The sequence below is a fragment of the Alosa sapidissima genome, chromosome 7 (genome assembly GCF_018492685.1).
Source record: "Alosa sapidissima isolate fAloSap1 chromosome 7, fAloSap1.pri, whole genome shotgun sequence".
NCBI lineage: Eukaryota > Metazoa > Chordata > Actinopteri > Clupeiformes > Clupeidae > Alosa > Alosa sapidissima.
The window spans coordinates 6,067,186-6,086,001 of NC_055963.1; the positions used below are offsets into that span (position 1 = coordinate 6,067,186).

The following is an 18,816-nucleotide window of genomic DNA, read 5'->3' on the forward strand; positions in this document are numbered from 1 at the left end:
CAAAAAATGTAAGTCTTACAATATTAGGTAATATTGTAATACTGCTACCCACTGCTAAGTCAGTCAGTTAATAAGCTCAGTGTCACTCTGTGACTGCACAACGAATATTTTCTCCACAGCAGGTTTAGTCTCTTGTCTACCTTATGTAGGTTTCCCTTGGAGTCTCCTAAGAAGGCGATGGTGTGCTGGTCTCCGACGCTAGCGGCCACAGCGGTGAGGCGAGTGGTGGAGCTATCCCAGAGTGCCCTGCTCTCCACCGCCGTGCGACTGGCCATGGGGCTGGGGGTGTGGTCAGAGCCACAGGGATATGCCTTCAGGGTGTTCTGCAGGGAAAAACAAACACCGTCGCTTGGCTTTAACCTCCCCCACGTTCTCATGCCTCATGCCATATCCTGTGCATCCTTGCATCAGGCTCAACAGCAGACACTGCTGATGCGAGCTCTTTTCCAAGGCGGGTATTAATCTGTTTTGTTTAAATGATCTCATCATGAAAACACACTCCCATTCAATCCCAACAGGATGTTCCTCCTCGACTGGCAATGAAATTGATATCTGCATGTAAAATGCCTACATGTCCATATTCGTACACAAAGTAAAACAGAAGAAGTTTGGTTCATTATCTCACTCGTGTTGTGGTGATGTCATGCTAAATCCTCTCATTCATTCAGATGTGCTCTTTTTCACGTACAGTAGAGTTTAGTCACTCCATTGTCTCTCTGTGAGCACAGTGATCCTCTTATGTTGCCTTAAGCAGATTGGGGGCAAATCAGATTACTCGCAGACTGCAAGTTTGCTTTGCTGTGTGAGCCAAACACCCTGCAATTTTCCCTCTCATGCCCTCTGAGTCACCAAGGCCACCTGTGGATCCTTTTTTCACAAAGCCATCGATGCTGGCCAATATTATGTCTACAAACTACAACTCATGGCCTGTTTACAAAGCGCTCTGCGTGTGAGTGTGCGTGTGTGTTTGTGTGTGTGTGTGTGTGTGTGTGTGTGTGTGTGTGTGTGTGTGTCTGTGTGTGTGTGTGTGTGTGTGTCTGTCTGTCTGTGTGTGTGTGTGCGTGTGTGTTTGTGTGTGTGTGTGTGTGTGTGTGCACGTAAACATATGTGTGTGTATGTGTTTGTGAGAGCATATTGTGAAAATGATGTGCATGTGGAGGTATACGAGGCCTCCCCCCGCTCCTCTTGGCAGAGTTCATTAGTGGCGCTGCGCTCTGTTTGTTTTATAGATCCCTAACAATCCCATTAAATCACGCTCGCCGTCCTGGCAACGGAGGCAGACGGGAGGGGGGTCACGCCGAGGTCACAGGCCCCGGGCTCCTGGCCTGGCGTCTGGGATCCACTGCCCGTTGGATACGGGCCTCATTAGGACCCTTCCTGGGCTGCCAAACTGCCCTCCTCTCCCTGGCTTCTGCACGCCAAAGCACAGGGGTATATATGCCCACTGCAGCTAGCGCTGAGGCATGATGGGACATACTTACTCCAGACCTCAGACAGAATTAGCTTCAGACCAAATTGCTCATGTTTTAAAAAGGTATCTTGACATTAACAAATGTCACATGGTACAGAACAATGGGCCGCAAGTTATATGTATGACGGTTAGGCCACAATACTGTATGTTTTTGTTTACTTACATATATTGTATTACAATATGATTGCATGTATCAAGGCAGTGCAGTGAAGCAGGTTTTTATTCATTCTGTCATGTCCTGACTTGTTTAGCTTACCGTTGGCAGATTAGCACAGTTGGACTTTACATCATACTCTATGTAGGCTACTTCAACGCCACCCTCAAATCCCGTCTGAGTGTAGCACAAGTCTCGCGTGGCATCCATCTGACGGTCCAGCTGATCCAGCTGGTAGAAGCAGAGAGCCGACTCGTCCCCAGGGCCCACGGCTGAGCTCACCCAGGGAGAGAACACTCCCACCAGCAGCTCATTCCCAGAGCTGGGGCTCCCCAGATGGGCTGCCTGGAGGAGGTTGTAATTTTTCCCTGTTGTGACAGAGTGACATGACAGGGGCACCTCCACGTAGGAATAGTAGGCAGCATCGTCCAGGCACACCCTGGCCGCGAAGGTCCGGTACTCGCGTGACGCGGCCTTGAGGTCTCGCCTGTAGAACAGGAAGTACACGTGTCCGCGGCGGGAGAAGGTGGTCACGAAATGGTGGTCGTACTCGGACTGGCGGCCGGCCACGGTTAGCTTGGCCGTCTCCTCGTAGGAGAAGACGGGCTCGGTGGTGAGGTGGCGCGTGGAGATGGGCGGCTGGCTGCTGGTGTAGCCGCGGCCCACGTAGAGCACTGGCGGAGCCTCGGGCCGCGGACGCACCACCAGGCCCACGGTGGACACGCTCGGGTCGTTGGCCGCCACGTGCTGCGTGTCGACGGGCCGCTCGGCCGAGAAGAGCACCCGGCCGACCGCGTCCAGGCTGCGCTTCTGACAGGTGCCCTGGTGGACGCTGCCGCAGGTGATGAGCTGCATGGAGTAGGGGTCCACCAGCAGCAGCTTGTTGTGGTTGCTGGCGTAGCTGGCGTGGGGGCAGTGGGCCTCGGTGACCGGCGGCAGGCAGTCCTTGCTGTCCCTCACAGGGCCCGTGCGCTCCTCCTGCTCCAGGCGCAGGCCGTCCAGCCCGTCCAGCTGGAAGAGGCGGTTCCGAGCCCCCACGTATACCGTGCCCACGGAGGGGTCAGGGTGCAGGGCCAGGTGCTCAAACACGGTGTCATTGGAGGAGAAACGTGGATATCTGGGCTCTGGCTGGACACCACTGGCACCAAGCAGGAGGAGCTGAAGCAGGACACATGCAAGGGCCATCTCGAGCACTGAAAACACACCACACACAGACCGACGGTCAAACACCAGCATTTCAGAGCGCCCGAAAAGGTTATCATAGCAGTGATCACATTTTGGAGCTAGGTCCTAATGGATGGCAATGCAGTGATTTATGTGGGCAATTGCAGTCAAAACTCACCATTTGTTACTCACCATTAGATTGTACTGTCAGGAGGAGTGTCTCCTTTAGTCATCACGTGATGTAGCACATTGTTTTGGGGAATACCTAAGAAAAGAGAGGGAGCAAATCACTCTAATATGTGCAATATACGGAAATATTTATATGACACAATGGCCAGCAACAGATAAGTAAAGTAAACTAACTATGGAAATGAAACCATTATTTCAAGGAATTTCTACATTTTGTAAAATTAGTTTCAACCTTGATGCTGATGAAAAGAGACAAAGAAACATATCAGAAGATATAACAACCTGTCAAATATATAAGTAACACTGCAACAGTTTGCCACATCTTGAGGAATGTTGTTTTGGAACGTTTTGGAATCAACTTCAAAGTCATTGATGTTATTATGGTTGATGGAGGAACAAACATCACATATCGTTCCCACCAGAAATTCAGGATATGCGCCATTAGATATGTGCGAGATATGTCCTGCTGATTATGCTGTTTGGAAACTCCAAGGCTAAATAATTACGCCACCGTTACTTCTAACGTTACGGGCAGGGCACCGTTTCACACTTTGCCTGAAAGGCTACTAAAGCATCCATTCAATTATTATTTGCTTATTTGCTGGGTTATTTCCTCTGACGCTGAGCAAATACAAATTCCACCAGCTCATGGTTCAACAGCACATTTTAGAACATCAGTGGCCGTTTGGTGAAAGCTACCAGCATGAAGCTGCCTGTAAAGCCACTGCAATTAGAGTGTATGCTTTAAAAATGTGTATACATCCATCCACTTATCTATGTCATTACCAGCCATGAATGAGTCTTTAGAAAAGCATCCACCCAACCACCACCGCTCTCTCTCTCTCTCACTCTCTCTCTCTCTCTTTCTCATGCACGGAAATGGCAACAAGTGTCACTGGTTCACACATGCCGCGGAGACTCAAAGGGGCACTATTCTCCGTAGCGAGACACAGACTCCCTTCACCACACCGGGGACCTTTAGAAAAGAGGGGAAAGAAGCCCTCTTTGTGAGGCCAGCTTGCTATTGACCTTATGTATGGACTAGGGAGGAAATGGCACCAAGCCACACGTGCATTTAGCTCCCCATGATAATATTAGCCCTGTCACTGAGACAGTTTGTCTACATGCTAAGTGAAAAGTCCCACTCTCTCCTGTGACTGTGCCACTTGTTTCCTGTGACTGGGTGCTTTTCTCTGAAGACCTAACTGCTGAATCCTCCAGTATTTATCTATGAGTTTCAGGGAAGGGAAATTATCTGAGATCTGCAAAGTCCATGTGCTTTTATCTATGTGATAGCCTTCTGGGAAAGGATCCCCGTCATTGTCAGACTATGAATGTCCTGGCCATTGATCTTTCAATTTTGACAGAGAACAGAGTGACCATAATTTTCACCCTCGTCAAAGCCCGAAGTTACGCCTCTCCAACAAGAATCTGCTGCTCCTGAACAGGCTGTATTGTTTGGAAGTGTTCCCAGCAGGGGAAACAGCCAACAGGCCAAGAAGCGTCAGGCCTCCAGGGCATGCTCCACACAGCGCGGGGCCCAAAGAATCCGGCCCACTGTCCAGCGAAGGAGGCTCTGGCATTGACCCCACATTTTATTGGGTCCTACAGAATGTCACACTGCCATGGATCTTTGGACATGGCACTGGATGTGCTAATTTGCCATGGCCAATGATTCGTGCATGGCTTTCAAACACAATATCCCCATTCAAACGATTGTGACAGGTTGCCCAAACGGTTCTTGTAATGGAGTGTAATCCATGCAGACTCCTTTCAGCAGTGCCGTTAAAGCGCCTGTTAACTGGTGGTTTTGCCATGTACTTTATATCAGAGCACAAACAAGACAAGTCAGCTCAAAGTGAACTAACCATTACATTACATTACATTTAGCAGACACTTCTTGACCAAAGTGACTTACATATGTCAGCTATATTACAAGGGATCACATTGTCCCCGGAGCAACTTGGGGTTAAGTGCCTTGCTCAAGGGCACAACGGTGGAAGCCGGGAATTGAACCGACAACTTTCAGGCTACTGCACGCTAGCCCAGCTCCTTAACCACTACACTACCACCGCCCCTAAACTAAGCTCCTACAAAACTTTTTCCATGAAAAAAGTATTAAAGCAGGAATTACTATTAGAAGACAGAACATGCAAGTAGAAAAAAAGAAATAACAGCTAAAATAAAAACAAAATAACTGACTAATGCATACTTGATATTTATTTTTACTTGTTAGCTGATGGCTCCATGACATTGACCTTTGGTTATATGTGGGCCAGGAAAAGGAAACAACTGAATACCAGAACTCTGTAGCTCTGATACTGTAATTGTGTTTGCTGAATACACAAAGATAATAATGGCCTTTATAAAGATTAGGGTTCTTTCTTCTACCATTCCATAACCTTAACCATTTATGGCAAACAAATGATGCCACGATTTCCAGGGGGTAGGTTTTGGTAAATATAGAGCTCCATCTACATTTCCATCCGTCTCCATCCGTCTGAACAATATCCGCAATTAAAATCCAACCGCAAAATTCACCGTTTTCTTTTTCTACTCCATGTAAATTCTTGTCAGTGCAGTCTTCCTTTATCCTGATGCTGCCAATGTTTCTCCTGAGCTCAGCTTTCACTGTGAGACTGATGTCTGGGGAGCTTCCGCTGAGAGCTAACCAATAGTGTATAGGCAACTCAGAGAGCAACGGGAGTGGTTTAGGTGATTAAAAAAAGAAAAGGGTCTCCCTTGACCATTTGCCACAACCTAAATAAGCTTAGTATTACTGCTCAGCATTTATCAGCTTTAACATTTCATCACCAGCATGTACAACTAGAAATGAGCTCAAGACTTCTATGTTTGCTGCTGGCGTGTCATTGTAGGTGCAGTGATGTGGGACAGCCTTTGGCGGTAACAGATGGTTTCAACCAACTACATTCAACCTGTTGGAACACTAATGCTTCTTACACAGACACCAGGCCATGCATCTGACTGGGCATGAAAGGCTTGCTGTGATATGCACTGCGTATCAGGGGTTCCCTATACACTACACCATGGTTGGCCACACTCCTGATGTTTACTGAAGAGCCTGTGGTCCACGCTCTAGTCTAGTGTTGAGTGGTAGGTACACAGACATCCACGAAAAAGACGCATGTTGACCCTCTGATGACAGAATTGACAATCCACACCTGTGGACACGCAAAGTATAACTCTGAAGTGAGTGAAGAAACGGAGGTAGATGGACAAAACTGGGCCTGAGGTACCAAAACAGCATGGACATGAAGAGGCTCACTGTAGCGCTGGATGATTAAAGGGAACTGACTGTGATGGAGATGAGAGGAGGCCATGGGAGTTCCTCGTTTTGGAGTCGGTGAGACTACGCAGGGACCTCCAGACAGCCTGGATGTTGTTAGAGACTCTTGTGTTTGACATTTGGAGCCTGTAGTGTTTTGTTGAACTGCCATTTTCCATAATGATATTCCCCCTTATTCCCAGACTTTAATGGCTGTATTATCGCTGGGTAAAGTACTTTAATACAAATCAGAATTTGAAACAAATGGGGGAAAAAACATACATGTAAACAAGAACCATTGAAAACAGAGGCAGTCAATACACAATAGCAACCTTCTTGAACTAGATTTATTTTATCATAAGTGGAGACTTTTGGTAAACGGTACAGAAAGGTCTGTCTAGTGTAAGCCGTTTCTGTTCTCGGCTGGGTAAGAATTTGATTCACCAGCAGGATTTACTTAGCCCACGGTTATCTACCTATCTCTTACAAGCTTTTTATACACTACTATTACATTTCTAATCCAAACAAATTCCTACGGAGTGATTCCAGATCACTTCTCTGGTATTATTATTCCAAACTGAAATCAGCAGATTGCAACCATCTTTTCAAATGAGGCCTGCTTAGCTCCTACACAACTGTCTAAACACTTACAAACAGACTTATAATATAAACCTTTCCCCAACTTGAAGTGAAGTTAGAGACAATAGAGACGTATTTATTAAGTAAAAACGTATTTAATACAGAAGACAGACTGTAGATTTATCAATGTGTGACAGAGAAAGGCTTGTCTTGCCTTTTTACAGCACTGTTAAATTCTTGAGTGTGCCAAGTTTCTACCCTCACAGCACTGAACACAAACAAGGTTAGAATGAGTAAAAACAAAGAGTGCAGTCCAAATGTTCTAACATTGTGTAAGAGTTTATCTTATCGCTGCATAGTAGTGTGCTCTCCCACCCCTCCCTCGGAGAGCCAGCCTGGGTCTCCAGAGGCTCAATGCCAAATTACAGCCGGCAGGCTGGGAGAGGTTATTTATAGGGCACTCGGACAGAGACTGTACTCAGCCATCAGCACACTCACATTCCACACATGACAGATGACAGGCCTCTGGATTCTCTGTCTTGTACCCACTTAAAGAGTGTCAAAGCTCCTCTAACACGGCCTTTATCTTACAGCGCCAGAAATGAGTCAATCTCTAGTAGTCAATACAGACTTGACAGAAGCGTATTAATGCCGTATCCAGCAGTCATTTTGCAATCATCAGAGCACAAAAATATTAATAACAAAAAAAACTTAAAGTGAGGTGGCAATTTCACTTAAAGTCACTCTGTTTTATGTCCAATGTACTCTCAATGTCAGTTAAACTTAACTATTATTTAATTTGTCATGAACAAAAGTAAACATTTGGTGGCGTGTTTTGGGGGGGAATATGATCTTTGAACAGCTCACTGTGGACCGGAAAGTCAGTTTGTCCCCCCCCATTCCCTGACGCTCGCTCCATCACTAACAGGAAGTTCCCATGATGAGCTGGGCCCTTCTGCTCTATATATAGAGCCCACAGCCTGATGTCAGACGGTCAAAGAGCAGGTGGGGACAAATGCACTGCTGACGTTTCCCCTTTTGTCCCCGGGGCCCTCTCTGCGGGCGCTGTCTTCTCCTAAGGACCAGACCATAATATTACCCTCACTAGAGTGACAAACCAGCACCAGGGGCCCTGGCACCGCCGCATGGCATCTCTAAACGCTTCCTCTGAGCTGCCTCGGCACATTTGATAAAATAGAGGAATTTAGCACTGGCGTAACAGTCCGTCAGAGAATACCTCTCAGGACTTTGAGTGTTCAGACATTCGGGGTGGTGAAACATTCCTTCTGCTCATGCCATCGGTAACAAGGAAGTGTGTTAACATCAGAAAATTAGAGTTGTGTTCTGCTTTAGGAGCACAGTGTTAATCTCTGAGGGAGGACCCTACCCTGGCAGCATTCTTTCTCTCAACAGCCAATGTGCCTCTTTTGGTTTCAAAAGCCTTCTACTGCTCTTTAATTTATCCAATTAATGCATTTTTTATAAGATTCACTGTCAGTGGGCTCATCTCTGTCCATCTCTCTTAGTAATGGCAAGGCCCAGTGTCCTGAGAGGCGACAGACCTCACGCCAAGTCATAAATAATAAAGGAGTGTTCAACGGCCTCAAAGCACCAAAGATGTGCACCTGCTTCAGCCCAGCCATGCTGTCCTTCACAGCCCAGCTCTCACTAGGAGCTACAGGGGGGCATTGGTCATAGACACATGTGGATGACAGCCACTCTTTCTGAGGAGCCAGGCGTGATGAATTATTGAGAGGGCTTTCAGGCACTGGAGAGAGAGCCTCTCAGCCCATCGCCCTTAGGCTTATCATCTGATGGAGGAGCAGGGTGAGGAGGTCAGGGCTGCACAGATCTAAATGTGGGAAACCCATCCAGGCCTCAACCCTGTGACCCCAAGGTGTAACTTGAAAGGTAAGTGTCAAGGGCCATGTTTTCAGTAATACCAAATCCATAAATAAAACATGTCTTATGTGTCAACAACATATGTGTACAAATACACAAGAACTGCAGTTATCATATATGCCCAGACGTCCGATAGCATTGGATAAAACGGCACAGGATTTTCTCAAAAGCTCATCAAAGGGATCGTCCAGTCATGCAAGTCCAGTGACTAACTTAGGCTACTTCATCGCCACACTGGGGCTACCACTACTGTGCGGCCATGTTTGAAAATACATTCTAAAGACGGAACATTCCATGGGGCCTGACAGATGAGAGCAGCTGAGCACTGACACTGAGGATAGGCACATGCTCTGCCAAGCTGGACGCTCCTGCTCCACCACAATCCCATGATATGGCGATTGCATACAGACAAATATATAGCAAAGCTTTAAACACATGGTAGATAATCAGTCCCATTCAAGAAGAGTTTTACTGAATGTTTTAATTGAATCCATTTAGAAGAAACTGACCGTAGTGAGTGGAAGAGGTGAGGCCAGTAAAAGTCTGCTGGTCAGTCAGACCCTGGGACGTTTGGCCCTGCTGAGAGCCTTGGCCGCAGTGGTGGGAGCAGGAGACCCATGAGCCCAGGCCAAATTACAGAGTCCAGCTCTGGCCATTTCCACCAGAGGCACCAGCGCATATACTGTACCATCAGACACTAAGGACACTGATACACATATGAACACTCCTGACTACCATGCTACAGGGAAAACTCTCTTGGTTCCAATTTTCCATAATCTACAAGAGACGTTGCATCAGGGTCAACCGATGTATTAAATTACCTCGTGTGCCTTAAGCATTGAGTAAAAGGCATTAACGTTTAAGAGGATGATTTGCACTCAAACAATCTTCAGAGTAAAAAAAAAAAAAATTCAGCTTTTTTTGTTTCCTATGCAGATACACTTCCATACAAAATCGCATCATTCATGTATAATCCATGGTTTCCAAATAGAGCTATTCATGGCATCTAGTGAAAAAAACTATATTTTATCACAATATATATCCCAGAAAAAGTCAGCCCTAATGGCAATCCCATCAATCATGCAAAACCCATCAAGACATTCAAATCAACCATGTGTGGGCACTCAGGAATCCTCCTTACAGCAAACACTTATTCATCATTTGGGGTCAATGCCCCAGTGTCCACGTTAATCCTTTGCATGGGCTCAGTTCGCATGGGCTCTACTTCCCTGTGTTAGAACAGCTGAAGAGGTGGAACATGCTTATTCATTTGTTGGGACACGCATCGCATGCATTACTTCCTACACTGCGCTCCGTCGCACCGGACAAAAGCGCCTCTCTCTCGTGCCACTGAATGGACTCAGAGGGCCCTTTGTCGCTCGTGGTTGTCTTGACGACACCCCCTGGTTCCTGAGATGAAAGAGGAACACATACAGACGCTCTGAACTCATCACAATCTCAATGACTAAGAACATGATCTGAGTAACTAGGAATTTCACTAGGACACCAAGACGCATTGAATTTTCAAACAATGTAAACTGGCTTGCGCATGACCAATTTTTGTCTAATTAAATCGGTTCCTACTGATATCACCAGCTTTACAGAGTTCACGTTTAAAAAGGTGTTCATGCTAAAAGGTTGCTTTGGACAGGGCATAAACTTGAAAATGCCCTATTATGGACACTTTATAGGCTATGTCACATAACATGCAGTGGATACAAGCTGTTCTGTTGTGTGTTTCAAACTCAAATTCTCGCCGGTTCTACATAAGAGCAACATGCTGTTGTCACTGAATGAAACTGTGTGTGCTGTCCTGTCCCAACCGACCAACAACTTTCCAGTTTCCACAGCAGTATTTCTGAACCCAAAGTAGTAGTTTATTTATCTGTTACACCCTCCTGTTTACAAATGGCGGCATTTTCCTTGAAAGCCGCTCTAATGAGGGGTGAGGCTGGGTCTTCCCAAAGCCAAGATAGGCAGTGACTGAACTCACATCACCTCTGGCAGTCTCATAGAGGATCTCTTGTGAGAGGCCAGACGCTCACACAGAGTGGCTTTTCTGACATGCTCAATGGACAAACATCGGGCCGGCCCAGAGAGGCTAAATATTAGTAGTCTAGAGTCTCAGAGAGGTGCATTTTATATGGGGACAAGTAAGCATGTCTGTTCATAATGGCTATGCCTTTTTAGACTTCCTTAATTGGTGACCAGCCAATGAGAGGTAGGAATCTAAGGACCAGGCATATACAAAGGAGTGCTAATTACTAATAACTGTTAATCACTGTTAATTATTGATAATTAACCAAATTAACCAGGAAAGTGGGTTAAAGGGTTATCTAGTTAGAACATGTGTAGAAAAGGCCATCAATGTGATTTCATTGATTTCAAAATGACCAGTATAGAGTTCACACTCCTCACATGTGTATCTGATGCAATACATCAGGGAGTGTCTGGAGAGGAAAACAAACCAAATTAAATGTGTACAAACAAGTTGTGAAGACACTTTTACCAGGGTGCCAGTTTATGTTTAACTATAGCTCAACTGATGACTATAGTTTTAACTGCAATAGATTCCTAATTAAGATACTCTAACCAAGATGTGACGGTAAAGACTCTAGAGAACCCCAGGATGTTGTTTTAGAATTAACCACTTATGCATATAGCATCAGGCAACAACATTATAAGAGGCAATCCACACACACCTATCTTGTGCTTAAGGGTACTGTTAAATACATGAGGATAGCATTGAGAGAGACATCTGACTGGACACTGGGATGAGGTGAGAAGCTACAAAGACTTCTGACTATCTGTCTGGCGTTCTCTATTCACAACTGACGACAGTCACATGTCTTGCAATGAGATAACAGGACTGTGCAACATGCCTTAGCTAACTCTCATTTGAATGTCAGTGTTACTATATTTAATGTTCACTGTTGGCTATACTCTCGACACGACGATCCTTGACTGTTTACAGCACACAAACAAATACATTTTCAGCATCAGCATTCAACTTTCCTTTAAACAACTCTCTGTTCCCCTTTGGCCAAAAATATCCTCGAAAAGTTACTCACACGTGTTACTTTTCAAGGATATTTCTGGATAAAGAGGAACAATTTTGTATCTGGCACAATCCCATGCTGTCCTATTCTGCTCTGTAGATGAGAGTTGCGTGGTTTCAGAACTTCACTCTCCCTTGGGAAACCACAGTGCCACCCTCCCAGTTTGGCTACCGTACAGCTTTGGCACAATTGTCCTGCTCTGGCCACTTTATGCCAAATGGGCTTTCATCTTTTTTTTTTCTTGCCTACTTTGTTTTATCATTTGCCAGGAGAGCCAAGCAGAAGTAATGACTTGCTGGGCATTCATGCAATGCCACATCACCCTCACATGTATTTGTCGTCCACTTCCGTAGCTATATTTGCTATTTGGCACGACCACTAAATACAGGAAGAACCCTACTTACAGAGAATTCCCATTAAGTAAGCCATTCATACTGTACTATATCCAACTATATCCTCACAATATAAAAGAGAAAGTGGACTCTGGACATGACCCAAGTCCAATGACACGAATAGAGCAAAAGACATTGTGTGAGATTGTTTTAACCAAATTACAGTTTCATTGCACACCATAGTGCATTTGCAAATATCTAAACTATACTGAGTTGCATTCAATGGGTTCTTGGGAATGCAAATCAGTAAAAGCTTGCAGTAACCTGCATCACTTAGGGAGAAGCCTGGAGCTGACAAAAGGGCTCTTTGCACAAATGAGTGTTTTAGCCGAGGCAGGAGGCAGCTTTCACAGCCTTCTGTCCCATTTTTGGGAGACGGACAGCTTCATTTGAAAGACAATGGTCCTCCCCGTGAGCCACTTATTGTCTTCACCAGCAGATTGCAAATGAGAATAAGGAGAAATCTTAGCTGTGGCTTTGAGAGTAGGAGGTCCTCAATTGTCACTTGCTTTATAGACTCCACACGCTTCCTTTACACCACCCTAAAACACACGTATGTGTGAGCACACACACACACACACACACACACACACACACACATGGGCAGGGCAGCACACAATGGCAAGTGATCAATCTCACGTCCGCTCAGTTTGTGCTGACAGAAAATCGTTCCTGATCGATGCATGCCAAGTTGAAAAGCCAAGGAGTTAAATCTGGCTCTGATAGTGGGCCTGTGAAGTTGACGTTGAGGGGTGGTGCATGCGAGGCTTGAGAGCCTGTGTGTGTGTGTGTGTGTGTGTGTGTGTGCAAGAGTGAGTGGGTGGCTGGGTGAAAGGGAGGGAGGGGGCTTGCAGGTGGTGGAAAATGAGACAGCTGTCTGATGGTTTCCCCTCATCAGACGCATAAAAGAGAGCTGGACAGAGGCACAGGCTGAAGGAGGGAGAAGTTCTGCTCGCCATGACAGAGGGAGGGCAGGGTGACTTCAGAGCTCTGGAGAGGATTGACAGGCAGCGTGATTCATAATGCACACTGCATCCCAGCATGTGGTCAAAGTCAAGACAAAAGGCACACTTACGATTTCATTCGCACCATGAGGCAGGGGAGAGGATAGGAAGGTGAATTAATTATTCCAACGGTCTCTCATACTCAATGCATATTCAAAAACTGTTGAACCAGAAGGCAATCACAAGACAAAGTAAGTTCAGTTTAAGCCATCAAGCAATCCAAATGGAAATCATGCCAAGCTTTCATACCTTTCGCTGCCGAGGAACACATCCATTGTGGTGAATTTCTATTTGTCTTTATACAAACCCATTATCTAGTCCAGTGAATACATGCATGTTGAGTCAGTGGTATGTCTAGAATATGTTGAGTAAAAATAGCATATTTACAATGCTTTTCATCAATACTGTGTGTGCTTTAGCAAAGAATGGGAGATAATGTGATGTTCTATACACTCAAATCTACCATAAGTAAAGACAAGATGGGTAATTATTTGGTGTTTCTAAGACACGAGACATCATGAGGGCAAAATACATTGGCCTGATGGCCTGTGGGGAACCCTGCCGTTAGCTTAATTGAAGCAATCTCTGTGAGGACACAGTTAGGAATGGGTCTTGATTTCAGCTAACACAAATGGCCCATAGACAGAGAGAGTCCCTTGAGGTCTCAGCCAGTCTTCGAGAGGCACAGACACCTGGGGACAGCATCAATGATTGATTAAATCATCGGCACCAAAGCAGGGTCACATCTGGGCTGAAGCTGAATGGAGACTTCAACGAGACATGTAGCCATTGCCAAATGAAGCGAGGCTTACGCTGCTTTACATTACTAAGAGTTGTTAGTGAGAAATACACAAGCTTATGTCTAACTCTTACTATGCATAACAGAAGAATGTCAATTAGCATAACTTTGGCATGTACACTCATATAGAGATGCTTGCCAACCAAGGAAATTGCCTCAAAAAACGTACTTTATGTAATTATATGGGTCAAAAGAAGGCACAAAATACTACATGGAGATCATGGAAGTGCGTTTGTATTAATCTAATATCCACTGATTCCTTGTCACTGGTGCAGTTTAGAAGGGAGATGGTGCATTTTTCTTATATTTATGCTTATAAAACATTGAATACTATTATCATGCTACTATATTAGTGAAAATATTCATACTCATAGTATTATACCTCATATAACATAGTGGTGCTGGCAATCAATAATTATCTGTAACTCACAAACAGTGACATCAAGAGTGAGACCATTACCAACAATCCCTGCAATTATTCCTCAAGTGATGACTCAATCACCTTTACATTTACATGGCCTGATCTTCCACTGCATATTTTCCGACAAATCAGAGTAGCTCCTAACCTCATGACATGACAAATCAGAGTAGCTCCTAACCTCATGATGGCCATCGTGACTCTCGCTGGAGACAACAAATATGATCTGACAGCACTAGGGGCCTTGTCAGCTTACGGCATACCAGACCACTGCTGGCTCACCACAGACTGTTTGGCTGAACTGGTGCCAAGCTGTACATGGAAAAACAAGCTGAAGAGCTAATGCATGGGAAGCACCAGTCCCACAGTCTCTGTCTGCCATCAGGGAGAATGGTTAAATCAGCTGCCGTGAACACAGAGCCTCCCAATGGCATGTATACCTCATTAAGAGAGCAAATGTAAAGCTTGTCTATTAGTTCACTCCCGTATCTACTCTGCACTTCCTGCATAGCTGGAAGTAAATAAGCCCTAACGAAGGATAAACAGCAGCGGACATTTTTCTTTTAAAACAGAGAGCACACACAGTACTCAACTCTAGCCTTTAAGGGTTTGAGAAGCGTTGGAAGTCGCAAGTGTTTAGTAAAAACACTCTTACATCAAATCTAACAAATTATATATAAGATGATTTAGTAATAATTTAGCTTTTCAGCTTGCTGGTACACTATCATCAAATGTACAGTACAAGTGAATATTATTAATACAATCACAGTCCACCACACCGTAACCATTATTTATATCCACTGGCATAGATTAGCAGATTAGCATGTGTTGGCCGTAACTCTGTAAATAATTTCCTCTTTGCTGACCAGAGAATTGGAACAAACAACATCCCTGAATCCTTGGCCAAGTCTTCAACTTAATTACAAAGTTCAGCAGAAAGCCAGAGCAAATATCTCGTTTTGCTCCTCATTGGCTACAACACTACAGTGGAATGGGAAGATGGCTGACAGAGGGCATCTCTCATTTGTCTGGAGAGTAAGATCCAGCCAGTAAACAGTAATTTAAGGCCACTTTTCGGGTCCAATACAATCATCCAGATTGCTGAGGAAGGCTCAACTACTCAGAGTCCATCTGGGATTGAGGATAAAAAAACAAGACTCAGAGTCTGCAGTGTAAGCACTGCATGGTGAATGACACATTAACCAGATCAGAACATTCAACGGGTGAGATAAAAATGTCCATTTAAACTGGTTAGATATGGAATTCTGGAATCTCTATTATAATGTTAGGAAGGTAAACATAAATCACTTGCACTGATGGTAAAACATGGGGGAAAGTCTTTTATGACATGTTGGGATTAAAAACAGGCTACAAAAAAGTCTTCAGAAGGATTAAATAAAACATAATTTGTCAGACAATCTGAGATTACAGTAAAGATATTTCATTGTAATAATGAAATGAGAACAGAATCTTATCAGAAATGCAAAAGTTTAGTGACACAAAAAAAATCTATTTTAATCTTCAAGTCAAGTCAGTTTTGCACAGAGCGCAACCCAAAGCGCTCCACATATAAGACATGTAAGGGATAATGTATAGAACGCCGGTCATTACTGGGAAAATAAGTCCCGACAGGGCGAACCGTCTTGTTCCGCCCTGAAGGGACTTATTTTCACAGTAATGACCGGCGTTCTATACATTATCCCGCTTATTATACGGCTACTTGCCAAAACAAAATAATAAACTCCCCACGATATGACTTTAGCCTACATAACCTAGCCTATTTGTTACCGTTCATCGTGGCATTTGCTGAGAAACAAATAGTTCGCAACAACACACGCTGCTGAACTTGAATCAAACATTCTTTAGAACACAACCGATCAACCGTCTGCTTTCACGTTTGAATGAAGTTCCAGTCCTTGTGGGTGGGTAGCCGTGGCCCACTGGTTAGCACTCTGGACTTGTAACCGGAGGGTTGCCGGTTCGAGCCCCAACCAGTGGGCCGCGTCTGAAGTGCCCTTGAGCAAGGCACCTAACCCCTCACTGCTCCCCGAGCGCCGCCATTGTAGCAGGCAGCTCACTGCGCCGGGATTAGTGTGTGTTCACTGTGTGCTGTTTGTGTTTCACTAATTCACCGATTGGGTTAAATGCAGAGACCAAATTTCCCTCACGGGATCAAAAAAGTATATATATATATATACTTATACTTGCGTAGTGATATGAAAGACATTGACACAAAAGGTGCTGGACAGAGCGGCGTGGTCGCCAGTGTACCCGCCACAACAAGACATAGACAAACAAATTTTCTTTCAAATCTAGCATAAAATGAAATGGAAATCGGAACACAAACCCAATATTTAGCTATCATGCGAACCTAAGTTTGTATAAAAGAGAGCAGTCATACACATTTTGTATGACAATTTGTGAGTGGACCGTATTTCCACAAATGCACGCATAAGCGCATCAGTTAATTTGTTTATTTACTGAAAAGCACAAGAGAAAAGCAGACCAAAAAATGCATTAATAAGCTCTGATGACAAAATCAATTTCAAAAACAAATACATTTGTCCATCAACATGGGGTAATTGGAGCTCTTCTGAATTTAGATGAACTTAACTGACCTAATTCTTCACTGTCTCCTACAACAGAAGAAATCAATAGGGTGGTTCCCTTGTCTTGTTAAGGGCCTACTCTCTTCACAGAGCATCATCCCCCTGCTTCAATCCCATTGTAGAGAAATAGGGGATTAGATGCCTGCTTGGTCCACTCTCCTAAACTCAGCCCTTGAGTCAGCGAGCAGAACGGGGGGTGGGGGTAGGAGTGTGTGTGTGTGTGTGCGTGTGTGTGTGTGTGTGTGTGTGTCGGGGGGAGACAGAGGGCCTGTGAGAAGCTGAGCTGACTCTGCACTGTTAATCCCACATCTCTTAATGCGATTGAGGGTGAGCTTAGATGCTTGACGGCTTTTAATTGATCAATCAACTTTGAGAACAATCTCCAGCCCTTGCCTCGCTGGACAACAGTAACCCAATGCCCAGGAGCCACCCCCTCCCATCAGCCATCAGCTTTCCTAAGGTGAAGGCCAGCACTCCGAACTGTGACTGCATATGAGGCAGGCGTTTGATTTCATGATAGCATTTTGCAGGAAAGAGCTACCACAACATTAGTTTTCAGCAAAATAGTGCTTCTCTTACCAGTAAACTGTCAATGATAACCTGATCAGATTTTCAAAATATGGTGAGCATCAACCACTATGTATGTTAAATAACAATTTGTGAAGGTGTGCCGTTTCACAATTTTCTGATGAAAATGACCTTGTTTTAAATTTGTATTATTTTATCACAGATTCACTTTTGTGTGTTTATTTTAAAAACAAACAGGGATTTTCTTTACATTACTTTAGATTACTTACATGCACAGACAGCACTTCACTTCAACAGTGGGGAAAGAAAAGTTTTGAATTAGAGCAGGTTCTACTTGGGCAAGTTTGTGGGCATGTTTGCCATGTTTCTGATGTATTTTTAGCCAAACAACTGTCTGCACGTGGTGTGATCTAACACCATGAATACCGTGTATGTATGTGTGTGTGAGTTTGAGTGTGTGTGTGTGTGTGTGTGTGTGTGTGTGTGTATGTGTTTCCTCAAGGTCCTATGAAACACCCGCCAGTTCTGTAGAGTCCAAGAAGGCGAGAAAGCACAGAAGCGAGTGCAAGGAATGAGTAGGCCCACCCCTCAGCCCCCACCCCCTAACTCTCTCTCTCAAACACACACACTCACACACACACACACACACACACACACACACACAAGGACTGTTCAACCACTCACCAACCACCACCCGTCCACACCCCGCTCCCCCGCTGAGCTAACCAGCTCACAGCCAGCGGACCAGCACTGGTGTAAAAGCTTATTCTTGGTAAGCATAACACTTAAGTCTGACACTAATGAAAAGAAGTTATTTATGGAGAGGACCCAGAGGACCGAGTGAAGCACACACAGGAGGTTTGTCCCAGGTTTTACACCAGGGGAAGGCCAAGCTGCTCCGAACAGGCAGGCCAGAGGGCTGCGAGCACCAGGGGGAGAGCTGGGACCCCCACCGCAGAGGGGAAGAAAGGCGAGGTATGCATGGCCTTCACATGTGGGACCGTGCCTAATGAACTGCACATCCAGGGTGAGCTTAATGACGCCCCAGTGAGCACAGGGGATCTCAGAAGAACATGCACAGCACCCAGCAGGCCGCAAGGCTGCTTCTCTGCAAATTCCACAATTCAGTGTTCAGGAATTACCTATATTTTGATTTCTAGTCAAATTTGATAAATAAAAAAAGAAATACAGTAATGTGGAACAGCATATTGAGTAGTCACTCATAGCGGACAGAGGTTCATGGACCACCCAAACGTCCTGCA

The 18,816-nt window shown here is 45.0% G+C and overlaps 1 protein-coding gene across 3 annotated transcripts in view; it reads right to left on the reverse strand.

The window, feature by feature from the left end:
• plxnb1a (plexin b1a) overlaps positions 1–18,816 on the reverse strand; it is a 47,868-nt gene that overhangs the window by 24,753 nt on the left and 4,299 nt on the right. For 2 of the 3 annotated variants that reach the window (XM_042098985.1, XM_042098983.1), the window contains exons 2-4: positions 2,982–3,054; positions 1,728–2,818; positions 141–323 (exon numbers count right to left, since the gene is read on the reverse strand). In XM_042098985.1, coding sequence (XP_041954919.1) covers positions 141–323; positions 1,728–2,810 — 1,266 coding nt within the window. In that variant the 5' untranslated portion in view covers positions 2,811–2,818; positions 2,982–3,054. Of the gene's footprint in view, positions 1–140; positions 324–1,727; positions 2,819–2,967; positions 3,055–18,816 lie in introns of all 3 variants that reach the window. The other variant, XM_042098984.1, reaches the window with a different exon arrangement.